At 44.6% G+C, this 16,020-nt stretch overlaps 1 protein-coding gene across 6 annotated transcripts in view; it reads right to left on the minus strand.

Annotated features, from left to right (window-relative positions):
• SIDT1 (SID1 transmembrane family member 1) overlaps positions 1-16,020 on the minus strand; it is a 124,722-nt gene that overhangs the window by 30,170 nt on the left and 78,532 nt on the right. For all 6 annotated transcript variants that reach the window (XM_075543464.1, XM_075543463.1, XM_075543461.1 and 3 more), the window contains 4 exons: positions 8,766-8,837; positions 7,316-7,479; positions 4,367-4,440; positions 874-940 (listed from right to left, as the gene is read on the minus strand). In XM_075543464.1, the coding sequence (XP_075399579.1) occupies positions 874-940; positions 4,367-4,440; positions 7,316-7,479; positions 8,766-8,837 (377 nt within the window). The remainder of the gene's footprint in view (positions 1-873; positions 941-4,366; positions 4,441-7,315; positions 7,480-8,765; positions 8,838-16,020) is intronic.

Below are 16,020 nucleotides of genomic sequence, written 5' to 3' on the forward strand. Positions count from 1 at the left end.
ATCTTTCACAACCCTGGGGAATTGAAGCATGACCAATGCCTGGCTCTACTCCCAAAGACTGATTTAATTGGTACTGAGTGTAGCTTGGGCACTGGGATTTTAAAATGACACCCCTCCCCAGGTAATTTTATTTATTTAATTTTTTCCCCGGTAATTTTAATATACAAGCATAGCAGAGTTTGAGAGTCGCTGCGCTAGAAATACTTTCAGCCTCATGCTATTGTAAGTAGATTTTCTCATATGTAATAAATTCTAGAGGTCACTGAAGTGACTGGACCCTAAGACTCTGGGAGGAAGGAGAGGGATTTTCAAGCTGTTTTTTTTCATTATCTTTGCTGTAATTTTATATCTCTATAAAAATTAAGTGCTTTGTCATTATATGAGGCTGATTTTCATACTACAAAAAATGTTTACCTTTCATGAGCTGGCACAGGCTACAATGAGACGTGGGAGTTCTGTTTTGGTCTTGTACTTTTGTACGTGAGTCCTTATCTCACAATGATCAGTAGCTCTGACTGGTAATAGCAGATGGAAACGATGGCTACTTTGACCGAATGAGGGCAAGTTAATGATTTCAGATTGGTTGAAAAGGAATGTAGGAAGTGCAAGAACCCTTTGTGATAAAACAATTGGGAACTAGATTAAAAGGTCAAAGATGAAGTAATGGAAAAGCCTGCTGGGAAACTAAATAGGAAATGAATTCTTCTTCTTCTTCTCCTCCTCCTCCTCCTCCTCAGTTTTATGCACAAGTAATTTAAATATCAATAGTTAAGTCACAGGAAATGAATTTTTGAACTAAGCCCTTTTTAAGCCACAGAAAGGATACGTTCCCTGCAGTATGGAAAGTGGGGTCTGGAGTTAGGCAGCACTTACTGTCTGGTAAGTGATCACCAGCTGGATTACAGGCAGTGCATAAAACACAGCGATGGTGATGATGTTCCTATGCAGAGAAGAAAGAGTGGAAACAGTTATTTCCAAATTGGCGATGGAATCTGTGGTCAGTTTCTTAAAGGCGTATATCCCCCCTACAAGTCCACAGTTAATTTGAAAATCAACTAGAGACTGCTTATGTCTTCTATCATCAGGACCACGTTTTCCAACTACCGAGTCTTCTTTGCTTCCAATTTTCACATGCCAATCACCAGTAGTTATGAAGGATGTATGTTTGATCAACTTCAGATTGCAGATATTGGTAAAAATCCTCAACTCACCTTTGGCATTAGTGATGGGTATGTAAATTTGAATAATTGTATTAACTGGGCTTCATTGTATGCAAATGGATATTATCCTATCACTGGCAGGGTTGTACTGTGAGATGTTTCTTTCTTTTTTTTGAAAGATCATTTTATTGGAGGCTCTTACAGCTCTGATAACAATCCATACATCAACTGTATCAAGCATATCTGTATATATGTTGCCATCATTGTTTTCTAAGCATTTACTTTCTATTTGAGCCCTTGGTATCAGTTCCTCTTTTATCCCTCCCTCCCCTCCTCCTCCCCTCATGACCTCTTGAGAAATGATAACTTATGAGAGGTTTCTTGGAATGCTCTTGATGATGATGAATGCAGTACTGTTCCCTTACATTTGCCACCCCCAGCATAGTCGATCAGAGGCACGTCTGATTCAAAATGGTCCAGACTAGCCCAGTCCTCCTCACTTATGCTGACGAGAGCAATCTTTATGCGTTCCACGTCATTTTAAACAACGTCCAGTTTTCCTGGATTCAAACATGGCATATTTCATGTTCTGATGATTAATGGATGCTGGTGGCTATTGGCTCTCATTTGTAGAACAGACAATGAAGGTCCTGAACGTTTTACTTCGTCCGTGTCATTGGAGTGGACTTGACCTTGAGGAGGCAGCTCGTTCCCGTCTTATTGTGCGTGCCTTCCCACCAGAAGGAGCTCATTCTCTGGCACCGTCTCGGAAACCGTCTCGCGGCTATTCGGAAGGTTTTCCCCAGTCAAGTGATGCAGAAGTCGAGCGACCGCTCTCCCTTGCTTCCTTCCAGTGCTAGGAGCACATATATCCAATGAAGACCAGTTCACCCAATCATTCAAATTGAGTCTGTCTGCAAACCCCACTGAAACCTATCCACCAGATATTTGGGACACCAGTGGCAAAGCTTACAGCATCACAAGCCCCCATGGTACGACAAACTGATAGACAGTTGGTCAAAGTCAGAGGCGTAGGGTTTAGGCTTTACCACATACCTTACTTTAATTTTTTTAAAAAGCCATTTTATTTGGAGCGAATACAGAGATCATAACAAGCAGGATTGTGCGATAGTTACCACAATCAGTTTCAAAACATCCACTCCCTTCGTGAACTCCTTGATATCGGCTCCTCTTTACCCCTCCCCTAGACTGTACCCTCAAGGAAACCTTAATCTACTTGCTGTCTCTATAGGTTCATCAATCCTGGGTTTCATATACTGAAAGACAGAAAAACATATAACAAAAAGTCTACAGGGCTAACCCCAAGGACAAAATACATCAGATATAAACCCCAATATGAACAAACAAGCAGAAAATGTTAAAACCAGAGAAGACCCAATGTGTACCAGAAGGGGGAACAACTGACAAGACTTTAACTGTTCACGTCAGGTTTATCATTGGGTCTCTTATAGTCATTTGTCCAGTGCACTCTGTTTGGTAACTCATTTCTTCCCATCCCTCCATTATGGATATAGGGAAATCAGCACAGGCTTATTTCCTGTGTAGATCTCACAAATGTATCTTGAGCTTCCACTCTCATCCATAGCCTTCTGCAAACCAGAATCTCACAATTTAGGCTCTGATACCATTCCCTCCTTTGGTTTCAGATTATATGAGTTACAATCCTTCGATCACTGATGTTGGTGTGCTTCTTTCATGTAGACTTAAATAACATCATTTATATGCCACAGTTCAACTCACCAACTCAACTCAACTCAACTCACCCCCACTGAGTTGATGCCAACTCATAGCGACCTGACAGTACAGGGCAGAACTGCCTCTGTGAGTTTCCAAGATGGCAACTCTTTATAGGAGTAGAAAGCCCTGTCTTTCTCCCAAGGAGTGGCTGGTTGTTTCAAACTGCTGACCTTGTGGACTGCAGTCCAATGCATAACCACTACACCACGGGGACTCTTCAACTCAACCCATAACACCAACAAATATTAGTTGTTTTTCTTCCTTTAAATAGAACTATTTGTAAAACAGGGTATACCAAATTACACAGGGGGTCCTATCTCTGTAGGATGTTATGAGATTAAAATGATCCGAATGGAAGTAATGGGTGATGCAGATCATATGAAGACACACAGGAGATGTGGTTCTCTTTAGCTCAACTTGCTGCTAGTGAGTTGCTTCAGACACACAGGTACTTCTAGTTGTAAAATCAGGGATCTCTAAAGAACTTCCAGACCATCCCTATTGTCCTTAGTTTTCCTTTAATGTCTTTATCACTTAAGAGAAAAGAAAGGAAGGATATGTCATAAGCAAACATCACTCAGCTTGCGGCTTTCTGAGGGGGAAGAAAGAGTCCCTGGGGAAGTCTTGGCCCACATGTAAACCATGTCTATTTATCACTGACTGGTAGGATCATTTCTCTTGAGTGTTTTCTTGGCTATCCTGCAAAGCTCCAACTATCTCATTCCTGAAGTTACTTGGGATTCCCAAAGATCAAGTCTGGGATATTCAATGAGGGATCAGTTCCAGTCTACTGTGTTTTACCGAAGGTAATGATGAGATAAGATCTTTGGATATTGATGCCACCATTACATGATTTTTTCTGGGAGAAGATTTAGTATGCTCATTTGATGGGGAATTTTAAAGGTCAACTTGGCTGGGCTATGGTTTCCAATATTTGGCCCCCACACTAGACCAGTTGAGATTCCATAGATAATATAATGTGATCACCTTCCATAATGCAATATAACCAATAAATCCATTGAAAGGAAGGCATATTCTCTCTCCAGGCAATAAATAAATATTTTGGCAGAAATTTAAGCTCTTGTTTACCCTGATCTAGAGACTTTGGGGTATTTTGCCTACAGAAGTAGGCTGCCTGACTTATGAATTTTATACTTGTTAGCCTCCATGGGCTAGTCCTCCTTTATGCTTGGGCCAGTCTTCCTTTATGCAAACTACTATATATAGGTAATACAGTTTTTCTAGGTAACGCTAAGGCAGCTTTTTTAAATGATAAGATTCTACTGCCATCTTTTTTGCATTAATTTAGGACTTGTTTTTATTAATTTGTCTTTGGTTTTCCTATGGACTGAGGTATGGACCCTTATATTCTTATCAAATATTGACACTGTATTTGTATCTTTTAATTTTACTTTAGGGGACCGTGGCCCTATTGGCCATTTACTCACCAAAAATAAATCTTATATTTCTTGCTGACAATTCTTCGGTCCTTCCTGGACAGATCTGACAGGTAGAGGAACATCTGCGATACCAAACCAAAAGAGAATGTAAAACCACAGTTGGATTTTCTGGAATTACAATGGATTTCTTTCCCCCTAAAGTTAGCCTTATTCAACAAGACTTTTATTTTTAAATTATTATTTTTAGGTTGCTTTAGTAAAAAGTCCAGCATTCCTCTTGCAATACTAAGGACTGACTGATGAGGAAGAGCTACTGGGTGTCTCAAATGTTTCCTACCTTCCAAGAGCTGAGTTCCAGGTTTTCAGAGCTGTCCACGGTGCTGTTCTTGAATTAAACGGAATTGAAACTGTGGATTTCGCCTTGATAGCCCTTGTAGGAATAACTGAGTTTTGCTTCTAAGGGATGCGATGTACCGAGTCAGGGAGCTTTGTCAGGTAAATCCATTGCTGTTGCGATGATTCCAACTCATGGTGACCCTGTCGGACAGAGCAGAGCTGCTCCCCAGGATGTCCAAGGCTGGGATATTTGCGGAGGCAGATTCTCACACCTTTCTCTCACAGCCTGGCTATCAGCTCAAGCCACTGACCTTTCAGTTAGCAGCTGAATGCTTAATCCTCTAAACCAGTAGGGCTCCTTCTTTTGTCAGATCCGCCTTCAAACGAAATCTTTCCTTCCATCTATCTGGATCCCCTTACCCAGCATTGTCCACATTCAGCCACTTCAGACCCTATTATTATACATTGGGTACTATTTAAGTGTTGTTAAATATTTTTAATGTTATCATGAATTATGTTCTCAACAAAGATGTTGATACTACAGGGCACACAGAAGCAGCCATGCACTTCTCTTTCTGGAACGATTGAAACATGGGACCTCTTTTGTGATTAGCACTCAAAATACAGTTCTACGAATAAAAAGACAACCACCTTCTGCTTTTATCTATATTAGATTTTATATTCAACTTCATTTGCCCCTGAGCCATAATTTTTTGGTTCTTCAGTTTCTCCTGGGATAACTTTTTCTTCTGTGCCACCCCCTCTTCTGGTTTAGGAACAATTGATTCCTTCTTGTTAGATCATTTCAATTTGGCAGGGAACTCATGTAGGGGTGATCCAACCATGAGCTCTTGTAGGCTGGGGGTTCAACTTGGGGCTTTGTTCACCTGGATGTGCTCAGTGACCTGAGAATCCACATCTAAACCCTTCAGTTTAGCATGACTCTGTACTTTCAAACATGCACAACAAGAATTTAGCAGGCCCAATGTCTCATTACATCAAGGTGTCTTGGTTATGCCTAATAAGCTTTCATAACGTTGCCTCCTGTATTCTCCATCACATTCGCAGATATATTTGCAGCAAAGGTAAATACACACATATAAATATCCTCTGCCAAACCTATATATGGGGCATACGCCCACTCTCCCTCTCCCGCCTGCTCAACCTATGTGTCTATCAAGCAGTGCCGTGTAGATCACCACTAATGCAGGATTGTATTTATAACAGAAATGGCAAAAGTTGTCTGTAAAGTTTCCCAACCCCGCTGTGTTTTCCTCTGACTTCATCAGTTTTTGCCAAAATCTCCCCCTTATTGTACATTGCCTTCCTCTATCCCTGATAAGCCTGGTGGCATAGTGGGATATGCACTGTGCTGAGAACCATCAAGTCAGCAGTTCAAGACCACCAGCTGCTCTCTGGGAGAAAGAGGAGGCTTTCTATTCTTGGAAAGAGTTACGGTCTTAGAAACACAGCATCAGTTCTAGTCTGCCATATAGGATTGCTATGAGTCAGAACGGATTCACTAGCAGTGAGCTTAGGGGTTTGGTTCCTCCCTCATAACCATCAAAGAATGCTTCTTTTAGCGTGAGGACCTTCTCTTGACTTTGGGTAGTTGTGGCTTCACACGATCCCTGGCCCGTTGTTGTGATGGACGAAGTTCCCTCCGTGTCAGGTCCTAAAGGTCCCTCCATGTTCTGAAGCATTTGGGCAGATCTAGGCTGGCTGAGGTGGTGGCTGTGGTGAGGATGTTTGTTTCCAGAGGGAATTCTTTGGAGCCCCGAGCACAGTTGCGGGTGGGAAGACTGGTTACGGAAAGAGTTCTTGCCTGGTTCTTGGGTACTCGGGGTGCCTGCATTATGTATTCTGCAGAGGGGGTGGGGTAGGGTTCACAGGCCTCTTGATATGACGGTGATGCTGATCACACCCAATCCAGAGCTCCATGCTCAGGTGGAGAGGGGGCTGCCACCAGCTGTGGTGTGCATGAGGGTGGGCTTCTTAAGTTTCTGGTCCCCAGGCAGGTGTGGAGGACACAAGAGGTCCCCACCTTTCTCCTCCTCAACCACTGATGGGCTAGGCTGCTGTCTCCAAGGACCTGCTTGCAGAAGTTCAGGAGGCTGTGCTGTAGCCAACAGTTCATGCTTCTGTCTCCTCTTTTCTTCAGCTTCCTCCCCTAGTCAGACTCAATCCATTTCTCCAGCCTCTCTTCTGCAGGAGCCAGTTGCAGGATGACCGCTCACCTTGGTTTGATTTTGGGCTCTCAATTATTTGATGGAGAGCGGGTGTGTCCGTGTCTGCCCGGTTCACCATCTTGCCAGGCAGTCACCCAGCAGGGCTATTTTCAGTGGTCTCAGGCTTGGGCTACAACTTTCTCTAACTTTCCAATCTCTGCAAACAAGAGTGAATCCATATGGCAGGGCATTGGGCCTGAGGCTCTGAGTGAACCTGGACATCTACCCCAATGTGGCCCCACAATCAGCCACTGAAAACCCAATGGACCCAGCGGTACCCACGATGGGTACCCAGCTACTAAGTAAGAGTCAGAATCAAGTGCCCAGGTGGCAGGGTTTTCCTGTTCAAAAGGGTTTGATCCCCGCCCTTTGGGAAACTGCAGGGAGAATGAAGGGAAAGGCCGAGTCCAGAGAGCGTGGCTGGGTCACATACCTTGGTCCGGATGACATTTTTATCGCTCTCAATATCCGGCATTGTATCGAAATCACTCTCATCTACGGAGCTGTCAGTGTCGGACTGGCAGGGCTGCCCGCCGCCGCCACCGCCATCGGAGGAGGAGGAGGACACCTGCCTGCCAGGGCCGGAGCTGGACTCGTCTGAAACAGAGAGCGCCCACTGCCTTCAGGAGCCCTGTCCTCTGCCACCAGCTTTAGATCACTGCAGTCCTCAAGCCAGCTCCGGATCTGGAACACACTGGCTCTCAAATCCTGCTGGGCAGATTTTCCCCTTTCCTCGCCTCCCACTTTTATATTGAACTTGCCGACCTCCAGGCCGGCACACAGACTAGAACATTGTGGCATCTGCTCTGCTAACTAGCTGGATGCAAAACAACAACAACAAAATCATCTTGGGCTTATATTGTATGTTTCATATCTTAAAATATGAACATAACTCTCTAAACATCCTCATGCAACAGGGATGTCTAGCATCGGCCACATATATGTGGAAGCACATATATCCAGCAGTTATCCATGTGTCATGGATCAAGTGTAGGCACACAGCTCCCCCCGCCCCCCCATGCTGCAGCTACGATTACATAATGAAAACAACATTCTCAGGAAGCAGAGCTCTGTTCCTGCGAATGTTTCCCACAGCAGATGGGAATCTGTGCAGCCTGATGAGCACATGAGCAGAGCCTACCTTCCGCTGTATTTTATATTTTCTGTTCAGATGGTTAAAAAAAAATCATTTTCCTCCAGAGCCAGAAATAAGTAGCCTGCACTAAGCCCACAAGCGTCTGGAAGTTACAGAAAAAAACCAAAACAGGGCAGGAACACAACGTTCTTAGAGCTTCTACGTTGACATTTAGGAGCCCCATTTATAGGTCTACAAGCATCCGGCAAGCGAGTCTCCCTTAAGGAGACAGGGTTAGGAGTTCTGTTCCTCCCAGGCCACTGAATGAACACTGGGGTCGCCATGTGAATGACCGGGTGGCAGTGAGCAGGTTCATTTATGAAGTTAGCTCAAATGAAGGGTTGTTAGGCCACAGCCATGTTCACCTGCAGCATGGGCCTTAGTCTTCTGAGCGCCCTTATTCCACTGAAACCTGAGAATGAAACAATTGGTCAATAGGTTCTCTGACACGAGGCATGGACACATCTTTTATGTCCTGAACCCAAGCTCGGGCGGAAGTTCCCGCTGGGGCTTTGGTAGTTGATGGGCACCCCGGTGGGCAATCTTGCACCAGGATAGTCCTGAGGCACAGAGGAGGAGACCTGGAGAGAACCTACCAGATCACCCAATCAGCTCGTAACAAAAACGGTCTCAGATGGTGATCTCCGCCTTGCCAACGGTCACCGTTATCAGTGCTGGAAGGCCTTTTTTTTCTATGCCCTGTGGAATTTGGAGATAATTTCAGGAATGGACTCATAATGAGAAATACCTATTGCTCCATAGTTGCTCCCTTCCGGTGTGGTAGCAGCAATGGGATGGGATACCACCATATTTCCAGAGTCTGTTTATTTAAAAAAAAAAAGGCAAAGAGACAAACACGTTATGCTCCCTTGCTAAAAACACCACCACATAAAATTAAGAAGTCTGACTCACCAGGCTAGGATATTTTAAACTTAGTTTTATTTTATCACTCATACCTGGGTCTGCAAAGTATGACCTACCTGTCCCATCTGGCCATGCTGGCTCCATTTGTTATGCCTCTCAAACTAAGAACCGTTTACATTTTTTAAACCATTGTGTGTGGGGGGTGGGGGGATCAAAAGAATACTATTTCTTGACAGGTGGAAATGATAGGAAATTCAAATTTCAGTATCCAGTATATAATGTCTTATTGGGAAACGGTCATGCTAATTTGGTTAACAATCCGATGCTGACCAGACAGTGGTTCCAACCCACCAGCAGCTCTGTGGGTAAAAGATGAGGCGATTCATTTCTGTAATGATTTACAGCTTTGCAAACATTATACAGACGGGGGCCCATGAGTTGGAATTGACTCGATGCCAGTGGGTTTGATCCAGGTGAAAGAGCCAGAGAGCAAATATTGTAAGTTTTGTGGCCTGTCCAGTCTCTGTCGCAACTCCTCAACGCTGCTATTGGAATGTGGAAGCAGCCATGGACACATTAGCATGGTTGTTTACAGAAGAAAAAAGACTTCAGATCCTACCTCCCTAGCGTTTCAGAATCACAAGATTGAAGGGTTCTGGTCCCTGGGCCCCGTATGATGAGGTCATCAAGGAGCACAAACACCATACCTCAACTTCCACTCTTCCTTTGAAGGTGTATTTGTATAGAGTGTACCTCACCTACAGGTGGAAAATTGGGGTAGAAAGCGAGGTACCACAATCCCTGGCCTAAGAAGAGACGCTGCAAGTAAGGGTGTGGAGGAAGGTGGGCTCTTTGGAGGCAATTCAGGAAGCAGAATAGGACTACCTGTTACCAACTATTTTTTGCAGTAAGAGAAAAGAGAACAGATGGCTCATCTAATATTTCTTCACTTTATATATCACTATTGCCGATCACAAGCCACTTTATGGTGTCTACACAGCAGATGGGGTCCCATTCAATCATTTATGCTTGAATTGTACGGTGACATTGGTGACATGCTTCACCATGGGTGAGCATCCTCATTACGCCCATTCCGGTCACCCAATTCCGCCCCCCCCCTGCCCCCACACGTTTCCATCTTTGTTTTTAAAGGTAATTGTTGGTCATTTGGTCTCAGGTAGATGGTTTTGTGAAGGGCTGCAGTACTCACAGTGTTGATTTTGTGAGCCGATTTGTTACCTTGCTAAAAGGGGAGTCCAGTGACTAGTGGTTCCAAGTTTCATGAGCATCTCAGGGCAACAGTATTGGGGAGGCCTCCGGTCTCAACTGGTCCGGGAGGTTGTTTTCACAAACGAGTGTGAGCCGTTTACTGTGGCCCTGATCAGAAGTTGGGAGGGGTAGTCACGCATGAACGCGTTCTTCTGATCTCAGAGTACCTGAGCACACAGTTGGTCGAGACCAGTGGTTCTCAACCTGTGGGTCGAGACCCCTCTGGGGGTCAAATGACCCTTTCAAAGGGGTTGCCCAATTCACAACAGTAGCAAAATGACAGTTATGAAGTAGCCACAAAAATAATTGTATGGTTGGGGGAGTCACCACAGCATGAGGAACTATATTAAAGGGTCGTGGCATTAGGAAGGTTGAGAACCACTGGTCTAGACTGTCGATTAGTTTCATTGTCAAATCTTTAGCTTCCCTATTTCCCTTTTATTCTGGAAGAGTGTAGAGGAACAGCCGTAGCTTACACGGCTACTTGGAACATTTTAAGATCTCTGACACTACTCATTAAACTACTATGCAGAACATAAGCTTAGCCAATTGACATTTAGCCAATTGACTGAGTTGTCCCTCAAGACTGAGGTCTTAAGCCTTCAAGTCCATGCACTGTGCTGTTAACTGCAAGGTTAGCAGTTCAAAACTACCAGGAGAAAGCCCTCGGGGCTTTCTACTCCCATAAAGGGTTCCAATCACCATGGACCTGGGAGTTGAACGGCCTCACTACCATGCAGAATGCTTGGAAACTGGATTGCCGTAGATGCAGTTAATTTAAAGTGTAGCACCCTGCCATTTGATCTCCTTTGGGATCCATTTAAATTTGTTATCGCTGTAATATTTTTTACCTTATTTTTTGATTGAGGTTTTTATCAGCTTTACTTTGTTATTCTTATTTGTTTTGTTTGGTTGGTTTTTTTAATGTTTCTCTGTGTATGAAATCAAGGATAGGTGAATCTATAGAGACAATAACTGGATTAATGGTTCCTTGGTGGTAAGGCAGGGGAGTTTGGGGGAAATAACACCGAGTACAAAAATGTTCTAAAAGGATTGTGGTGATGATTGTGCTACTCTTCTTGATGTGATCAAACAATTGAATTGTATGATATGTGAATTACATGCCCATAAAAGTGTTAGGAAAAAAACTAATAAAGTACATTTTAAAGAAGGCGTTGCAGTGTTGGAAACTCACAGGGGCAGTTCTACCCTGTGCTAGGGTTCTGAGTTGGCATCCACTTGATGGCAGTGAGCTGAGGTCCAGAATATGTGCTCATCTCCGCGCCGCCTAACGCCTCCAACTTTTCCAATGATGTACTTCCTCAGGGCAGGGAGCGTGCACTCAGCAGTCTGGGAGTGTGATCGAAGTCATCCCATCACAAACATCAGGGACAAAAATGTCCCAGGCTTCTCTCTGGTGACTAGGCATGATGCTATCCCATTGAGCCCATCCATTTCAAAACAGTAGACGGAGCTGAACAAGGAGCGCGCATAACACGTGGCTCCCCGGTTAGTTTCCCTGACTCGGATGGCAAGCAGATGCCACAGAGTGGCCACGGAGTGATCCCTACTGTGTGAGAGAACAGTTGTGCCACATGGGGTTTTCAATGGTTGGCTCTTTTGGAAGTAGAGTTCGGTTGTCTCTGGGTGGGCCGGACTTGCACCATTTCAGTCAGCAGCCAAGAAGGCTGCTGGCGGGGTGTCCCATGCAGAGACTGCATGACCCTGACTTCAATTCAAGTCATTTGTGACTCACGGGGACCTTGCAGGGCAAGGCAGAACTGCCCCGTGGGTTTCTGAGAGTGTGTCTGTATGAAATTAGAAAGCCCGGTCAGTAGCCCGACGTGTAAACACCGCATCACCAGGGCTCCTTGACTCTGACTTCATGGCACAATTGGTCCAGGAGCATCACTCGTGTGGAAATGCATGGGAATGCTTCTGCACTGCCTTGTGAGTTTTGGCAAGGATTGGGTACATTTTCTGGCTGGTGTGAATTTCAGCAAAATTGTTAACTTGTTTCCGATAATGTTAGTATTACATGGCAACCAGAAAGGTTGTGAGTTAAACAATCTTATGCTATTGCAGGGAAATCTGTTTTCAGGGAGAAAACATCCTGACAATATTCTGTGATATCCCCGCTGTAAATAGGTTTTCAAGTTCTTTATAGTTTAAGTAATGCTACTGGGGGTAAGATGTGAAGAAAAAAATACAGGCTTCAAACAATTCCTAGTTTGTCACAGTAAACTCCCTGTCCTGCTCTCAGTCGTCATTGGCATTGGGGAGCACAAACATTTAGCATTGCAAGTCAGGGTTGTAGTCCTTTTTCATAGTTTTACTCTTTGTTGTGCCAGTTCGTTGGCTCTAAGAAGAAGAAGAAAAAAAGAAATCTTACGTTTAAAACCTTGAACTGGATGATGAAAGACAAATCTAGATGGCTTTGGAGATCCAATTTCCTTCCTCCTTTGGGTAGTTCAGCTAAGAGTTGCGTGCATGCCAAGAGTTGCGTGCATGCCAAGAGTTGCGTGCATGCCAAGAGTTGGCCAGCATGGCTTTGTCTGATGCCAGCACATCTAGGTGTTCCTGAATTACTTTGCACTGCAGACCTAGGCACTTGCTGTGTGACTGTGGCCCTCAGCATGTAGACATACAGACCATGGCCTTTAGACATACAGACCATGGCCTTCAGTATATAGACCATGGCCTTTAGACATACAGACCATGGCCTTTAGACATACAGACCATGGCCTTGGTCCTTGACATGTAGACGGTGGCTTTCAGAAAGTACACACCTGCTTTACTCCTTGGCTTGGAGGTCCCTTGGTATATTTTTCTTACAATTTCAAGAAATTCTGTTTTCCCTGGCCTTCCTAGTCTAACATATAACACGTCATATTAATGTCCATGCTTTTCACCCAACTGCCGGGGGGGGGGGGGGAACAGACAGGTGAATTTTACACCTGTACAACCGGGGTGCAGCATGACAGACCTCTAAGGGTTTCCTTTCTTTGAGGTGGGGTAATTCTCCAATTGGTGGATGGATACTGTGCCTCCCTTGAGTGTTACAGAGAGATGGATGGTGATGGCCCATGGGGAGCTGGGCTGAAGGGGCCGGCTCTGGTTGACTTGGTTCAGCTTTCCCAGCCTAACTCTGTTTGCTTGAGGGCTAGGGAATCCAGACCAGCATATCCATGCTTCTTGGAGGTGTGTGTGTGTGTGTGTGTGTGTGTGTGTAGTACATGCTCCAGTTCCTGTTTACCATCACCTGTATTACATTCAGAAAGCAGAATTAACACACCTACACATTTACTTATTCCTGACCAGATCACCTTGGCTCAGTGCTATAAATCCAAAATTCTGTAAGTTTGTGAATTATCTCGAATTAAGGCGGAAACGTGGACTGGTATGGTTTCCGCAGTCACGTGCTCATGACCATCTGTCTATTTTGCTAACGAAGTACAGGATTTGCGTGTGTGTGCGGTCCTTTCTTTCTCCCTTATGTGAATTGCTCCATCTGAGGGAGAAAGTTCATGCCATTTTTATCACGTATGCGTCTTGCAGAAATTTCAGATTTATAGCTGTCCTGCTTCCTCCTGTCTCCACAGATGCTAACGAAGCCGAGAAATGATATGAAAAAGCTGCAGTGACATCTCCTTTTTATCCCATCGACTACCTATCCCAACGACTTTCACGGTAAGTCTCAAACAGCTCAGAGGCTAACTTAAACATCGTTTCTGTGAGGTAATGCAGACAAACATTCCCTGTCATGGGTGAGTTGAGGCCAAAAGGACAGGCTAAAAAATATTCTACAAAAATCAAGGAAACCAACTAGACAGAAATTTCCAGATGTGAAGCATTTGTAGCCCATCAAATCTTCCACAAGGCCTAACTAGTCCTGCAGGTGGTATTTTCAGCTATTTTCCCAGAAGAACTCTGTGCTCTTTGATTTCAACCGCAGCCAAACAACAGTGTCGGCATTCTCCAGAGACCCCAATTGCGTCCCTTTAAATGTCCTTTGGATTTGGAAACAACCAAACAAGAAGCTGAAGGTATAAGATCAGGACTTCGGGTGGATGAAGGCAGATTTCACGGGACAGGGTTTGCTCCGCTCAAAGAATGAGCAGGTACATGGTCTTGAAAAAACAAATTCCTTGACACAATTTTATGGTCTTTTTCTTACCAACGCAGAACATTTCTTCCTAATACGCTCCTGTGATCAGCTGTGTCCATTGAGAAACATGTGAAGATGGCCCTTGAATATAGACTTCATGACCTTTGGCGTTGACTTCCATGCCTTTAGCTCCACTGGTCCAGTCGATCCCCTCAGAAGCCGCTGCTTTGACTGGACTGTCTTTTAAGGCACCGGATGGAGATGTCTTTTAAGGCACAGGTCGGAGACTACAATAAGCCCGTGACAGAGGGAACTTATCTTGAGTACTCACACTGACCACAGCTATGTTCAACACGTTTTGTTCGGAACAGGTCTGCCCTGTAGGAACTGGAATCCCCGGCAGCAGCACTGCGACTTACTCTCATCTAATTGAGAATGTGCCAACTAAACAAAAATCAGCTTTGACTTAATGTAATTCATATCGAAATATGGACTTTTTCTTGGACCCCAATTCTAAAATTCATCTATAAGAAAAGTTGGGCCGAGGGGGAACCTATTACAGGGATCTACATATAACCTCCTCCCTGGGGGATGGACAGCAGAAAAGCTGGTAAAACGAGACGTCAGACAGTGTAAGACATGACAAAATAGTAATTTATAAATTATCAAGGGTTCATGAGGGAGGGGGGAAATGAGGAGCTGATACCAAGGGCTCAAGTAGAAGGCAAATGTTTTGAGAATGATGAGGGAAACAAATGTACAAATGTGCTTGACACAATAGATGTATGTATGGGTTGTGATAAGAGTTGTACGAGTCACCAATAAAATGATTTAAAAAAAAAAAAAGCTGGGCCAGGAAAATAGAAAAAAGTCAAGGTAAAAAGAGTTGAGAAAACTCGGAGTAGAGATTGAGATCGGCTCAGTGTTGGAGTCTGATTATGGCCGCTGCTCCCTCCTTGGCCAACCTCAACACGCTCCTAGCATCTCCCCCTTGCCCGTGGCTCTTTCCTAAAAAGCTGATAGGCCTATCCAGGGGGGAATTCGGTTGGCCATTTCATTCTTAAATCTCCTACTTTGTAAGGTGAGGTCAGCTCTCTCATTAGCATAAGAAACATTCTCTTAGGACGCACCCCAGGCTCTTGGAGAGAGCTCAGGTGCCCCCAGAGAATCCCAAAGGGCCCTTTATTAGCTTCTCTTCTCAGCTATCAACTGCTTTTCTGTAGAGCAGCAGTTCTCAACCTGTGGGTCGTGACCCCTTTGGTGGTTGGGGGGGGGGGAGGGTGTCGAACGGCCCTTTCACAGGGGTCACCTAATTCAGGAGCAAAATGATAGTGATGAAGTAGCCACAAGAACAATGTTATGGTTGGGGGGTCACCACACCACGAGGAACTGTATGAAGGGGTTATGGCATGAGGAAGGTTGAGCACCGCTGCTGTAGAGGCTCTTTTACGGTATTATGAAATGTAGGGGTTAAAGGCCAATAGAGTGAGTGGTGGAAAGCATTTTTAGGGTTCAGTGCCTTTTCTAGAACTCTCAGCATAGCAGAGGTCCTGTCACAAGAGTCACAGCCATAACTGACTAATGCGGTATCCATTCCTTCACACTGCAGATGACCACAGTGACAGATTCCTCAAGGCCTCGGAGACAGCTCTTTTTTTTTTTCCAGAATAAACTTTATTGGTCTCTTGAGACAGCTCTTTATAATACCATTGCCACCACACTTAGGCTCCCAGGGCTCTTTCTTCTTCCCATGACATGTGAC

The sequence above is a fragment of the Tenrec ecaudatus genome, chromosome 2 (genome assembly GCF_050624435.1).
Source record: "Tenrec ecaudatus isolate mTenEca1 chromosome 2, mTenEca1.hap1, whole genome shotgun sequence".
NCBI classification, from domain to species: domain Eukaryota; kingdom Metazoa; phylum Chordata; class Mammalia; order Afrosoricida; family Tenrecidae; genus Tenrec; species Tenrec ecaudatus.